Below are 5,000 nucleotides of genomic sequence, written 5' to 3'. Positions count from 1 at the left end.
AAGACACACTCACACACATACACAGTAAGACACACTCACACACATACACAGGCAGACACACACTCACACATACACACACACACAGTCAGACACACACTCACACAAATACACATATACACATACTCACACACACTGAACATTAGAGACCTCCATCAGCAGAACACACAAAATGTGTTTATTTTAAACAATCATTTTATTAGAAAATGTCTGTGCACAATGACTGTTAATGACAGCGTACATTCATGTAGTGTCTGCACACTCACACTCACACTCACACACACACACACACACTCACACACACACTCACACACACTCACACACACACACTCACACTCACACACACACACTCACACACACTCACACACATATACACGCACACACACACACTCACACACATATACACACACACACACTCACACACACACACACACACACACTCACACACACTCACACACATATACACGCACACACACACTCTCTCTCTCATTCACACAACTGAATGAAAATATGAAATGTGTCGTCAAACATTCACTATTAATCAGAGAGCAGGACAGACACTCTTCTGTTCATTCATCTAAACATCCTCAATAAAGAAATGAATCCATATTAGCTCTTGTTGGTTTAAATACTCGTGGGAGTCCCGCGCCTGCGCAGACGCTCCTGTGAGAGGAAACTGAGACTGGCACACAGGATGTGAGGTGTGAGGGACATACTGGGGCAGATGATGTCATGTCCATTATGTTTGTGATATTGCACTGTGTTCAGTTACAGACGGAATAAGGCGTCCTTTCTGTTGGTTTGAGTCGCTGATGATGAAGATGAAGAGTGTGCGACTGTTCTACTCATACTATATCTACAGCTTCTGATTGGACCGTTTCAGTTCCAGTGTGATGAATCAATTTATTAAACTTCCAATTCTGATTCTGATTGGATGAGGTGCCTATGAAGTCATAGTTTAATGCTGATAAACACACCAGCGACCGCACATTCTGTCGTCATGGTCACAGTTCAGTTTAAACAGCACTGAATCATGCGTGACACATGCTGTCTGTGTGCAGCCCAAAGGTCAAAGTGTCCTTCAGTGTTCTGTGGGACGTCCGTTTGATCATCAGAACCGATGTTGCACTGTGCATTATCATTTCATCCTTAAAAACAAGAATGACTGGAGAAGCAGAATGACATTACATTTAAAGGGACAGTTCACCCAAAAATTTAAATTCTGTCATCATTTATTCACCCTCATGTCATCCCAGATGTGTGTGACTTTCTTTCTTCTGCAGAACACAAATGAAGATTTCTAGAAGAATATTTCAGCTCTGTCAGGTCCATACAATGCAAGTGAATGGTGACCAGAGCTTTGAAGCTCCATAAAGCACATAAAAGCAGCATAAAAGTAATCCATAAGACTCCAGTGGTTTAATCCATGTCTTCAGAAGTGATATGACAGGTGTGGGTGAGAAACAGATCAATATTGATCTCCTCCCTGCACATTAGGGGGTGACATATGTGCTTTTTGGAGCTTCAAAGTTCTGTCACCATTCACTTGAATTGTATGAACCTACAGAGCTGAAATATTCTTCTAGAAATCTTCATTTGTGTTCTGCAGAAGAAAGAACGTCAGAATAGGAATTTGTGTGTTGTTTTTCTACACGTGTGTGCACCTGCCGTTGAGTACTAAGAGTATCACAGATCAGTCGTGGTGTGTATGCGTCACGTGTGTGTGTGTGTGTGTGTGTGTGTGTGTGTGTGTGTGTGTGTGTGTGTGTGTGTGTGTGTGTGCAGGCTCACGGGTACAAAGCAAAGTGAACCCGACCCTTTAGTCTGAACTAATATTAATTCTGATAATTAAAGGAATATTTCAGGTTTAATATGAGTTCACCTCAATCATCAGAATTTGTGTCATAATGTCGATTACCACAAAAATGTATTTTGACTCGTTCCTCCTTTTCTTTAAATGTGTGTTCCAGTGAGACACTTCCAATGGAAGTCAATGGGGTTTAATCTGTACACATTAAAATACTGTTTCACAAGTATAGACACAAGACATAAACAATATGTGTGTTAACATGATTTTACTGTCATCCGTCCATCCATCCATCCATCGTCAACCGCTTATCCTGTGTACAGGGTCGCGGGGGGCTGGAGCCTATCCCAGCTAACATTGGGCGAAAGGCGGGGGACACCCTGGACAGGTCGCCAGTCCATCGCAGGGCCATTTTACTGTCATTAAATCACTAAATAACCACATCTGTGTGAAGATAGACAATTATACTACTGTGTTGCCATGACGACTTCAACCCTAAAATGACTGTAAAACAACTTTACAGCTGAAATAACACACGAGTTTAACAGAAGAATTAATGCAAGTGATTTTATTACATTATAATCTTCACGTTTCTGCCTTTAAACCTCCAAACATAAACCCCATTGACTTCCATTGTGAGTGTCTCACTGGAACACACATTTGTGCTTGTTTTTTCTCCCAATCTGGAACGCCCAATTCCCAAAGCGCTCTGAGTCCTCGTGGTGTCGTAGTGACTCGCCTCAATCTGGGTGGCGGAGGACGAATCTCAGTTGCCTCCGCGTCTGAGACCGTCAATCCGCGCATCTTATCACGTGACTTGTTGAGTGCGTTACCATGGAGACGTAGCGCGTGCGGCGGCTTCACGCTATTCTCTGCGGCATCCACACACAACTCACCACACGCCCCACCGAGAGCGAGAACCACATTATAGCAACGACGAGGAGGTTACCCCATGTGACTCTACCCTCCCTAGCAACCGGGTCAAATTGGTTACCCCATGTGACTCTACCCTCCCTAGCAACCGGGCCAAATTGGTTACCCCATGTGACTCTACCCTCCCTAGCAACCGGGCCAATTTGGTTACCCCATGTGACTCTACCCTCCCTAGCAACCGGGCCAAATTGGTTACCCCATGTGACTCTACCCTCCCTAGCAACCGGCCCAATTTGGTTACCCCATGTGACTCTACCCTCCCTAGCAACCGGGCCAAATTGGTTACCCCATGTGACTCTACCCTCCCTAGCAACCGGGCCAATTTGGTTACCCCATGTGACTCTACCCTCCCTAGCAACCAATTTGGTTGCTAAGGAGACCTGACTGGAGTCACTCAGCACACCCTGAATTCAAACTCACGACTCCAGGTGTGATAGTGTCAGTACTCGCTCAGATACTCAGTGCTTTGTTTAAGAAAAGGAGGAACAAGTCGAAATACATTTTTGTGGTAATCAACATTATGACACAAACACTGTCGACTGAGATGAACTTGTATTAAACACAGAATTTATGACTGTTTGTTGAACATTGGAGGCCTATAATATTGCTCAAGTCAGTGTTTTATAAAGCAATACACAATGTAAGGCAGTTGCAGTGATTTCACCACAGTTAAGAGGGTTTTAGGCAACTCTGATAAAAACATTGTGACAAACAGCCTTAAAATACTGAATCACACATGCGACATCATGAGCTCAACTTTATATTCAACGCGAGATTTCAATGAAAAGTTCTGAAACTTGCACCTTTTGTTTCCACACACTCCCGTTCGGCGTGAAGCGCGCGAGTGCGTCCAGACACACATCCGTCTCCACGTCACACACCGACTCCGTGCAAACGTCGCCGTCGTTGCGTGACAGCTGCGAGATCCGGTCGAACGCGTCCTCATCGGTGTCCATGCTCGTTGACGTACGCGTTCACGAGTTCTTTAGCGTGTCCTGGTTGAACGACACGAGCTCGTTGCTGATGTTCACCGTCTCCACCGGAGTGCTCGCGCAGCGGTTCCGACAACCCAACAGACAGGCGAAGCTCTTGCGGAAGTCCGCGTTAAACGCGTAGATGACGGGGTTCAGAGAGGAGTTGGTCCAGCCGAACCACACGAACACGTCGAAGGTGGTCTCGCTGACGCACGGCAGACCCGAGCCCGGCTTGTCGCAGAACGGAACCGTGCAGTTGAGGATGAAGAACGGCAGCCAACAGCACACGAACACGCCCATGATGACGGACAGCGTCTTCAGAACTTTGGTCTCGCGGTTGAAGGAGTTCTTCAGGCCGCTGTGGTGCCGGTACGCGAGCCGGCTCGTCCTGCAGCTCTGCGCGTGCTCGGCCGCGCGTTCCAGCGACGCGATCCTCCGGATCTGGATCTGCGCGATGCGGTAGATCCGCGTGTAGGTGACGATCATGATCGCCACGGGAATGTAGAAGCTGATGAGCGACGAGGAGATGGCATACTCCCGGTTCAAACTCGAGTCGCAGTTCTCGGTGCCGGACGCGTTCGTCTGCGCGGCGGCTTTGTGCCACTCCAGCTGCACCGGGATGAACGAGATGAGCACGGACAGCGTCCACGCCGCGCCGATCATCACGAAGGCCACGCGCGGGGTCATCTTGCGCTCGTAGCGGAACGGGCTGCTGATCGCCCAGTACCGGTCCACGCTGATGACGCACAGGTTGAGGATGGACGCGGTGGAGCACATGATGTCAAATGCCACCCAGAAGCTGCAGAACGCGCCGAACGGCCAGAAGCCGGCCACCTCCGCCACCGCCTTCCACGGCATCACGAGCACCGCCACGAACAGGTCCGACACCGCCAGAGACACGATGAAGATGTTGGTGACTTTCGTGCGCAGGTGGCGGAACCGGAGCACCGCGGCGCACACCAGAATGTTCCCGAACAGAGTCCAGAGGATCAGAACGCACAGCAGGCAACCAGTGACCGTGCGCGCCGCCAGCATCTCGCGCGCGTCGAACTCGGTTAGGTTCAGCATAGGCTAGTGAGTCCCGCTGCGCTCACGGCTAGCCATGGGGCGCGTGCGTCGCGCGCATGATCGACAAACGCGACGAGAGAGTGAATCCGACATCGGTCAATTGAAATGATCGGATCAGGTCCGGTCCAAACTGTCCGGTACATTCGCGAGCGTGCGGAGGGGTGCTCACTTACTGAATGCGTCTGACCTCTCTGAGCGCGCAGGAACTCTTCACAGCTGTT

At 48.8% G+C, this 5,000-nt stretch overlaps 1 protein-coding gene across 1 annotated transcript; it reads right to left on the bottom strand.

The window, feature by feature from the left end:
- Nucleotides 1-3,325: 3,325 nt before the first annotated feature.
- On the bottom strand, nt 3,326-4,779 carry drd5a (dopamine receptor D5a). The gene is given in 1 exon segment (XM_052154622.1): nt 3,326-4,779. A coding segment is annotated over 1 exon segment (1,278 nt). The 3' UTR covers nt 3,326-3,501.
- Between the last annotated feature and the right edge of the window lie 221 nt (nt 4,780-5,000).

Source organism: Xyrauchen texanus, chromosome 23, assembly GCF_025860055.1.
Source record: "Xyrauchen texanus isolate HMW12.3.18 chromosome 23, RBS_HiC_50CHRs, whole genome shotgun sequence".
NCBI classification, from domain to species: Eukaryota; Metazoa; Chordata; class Actinopteri; order Cypriniformes; family Catostomidae; genus Xyrauchen; species Xyrauchen texanus.
Note: the sequence above shows the minus strand (reverse complement) of the source record. Positions and strands in the feature narration are given on the sequence as shown.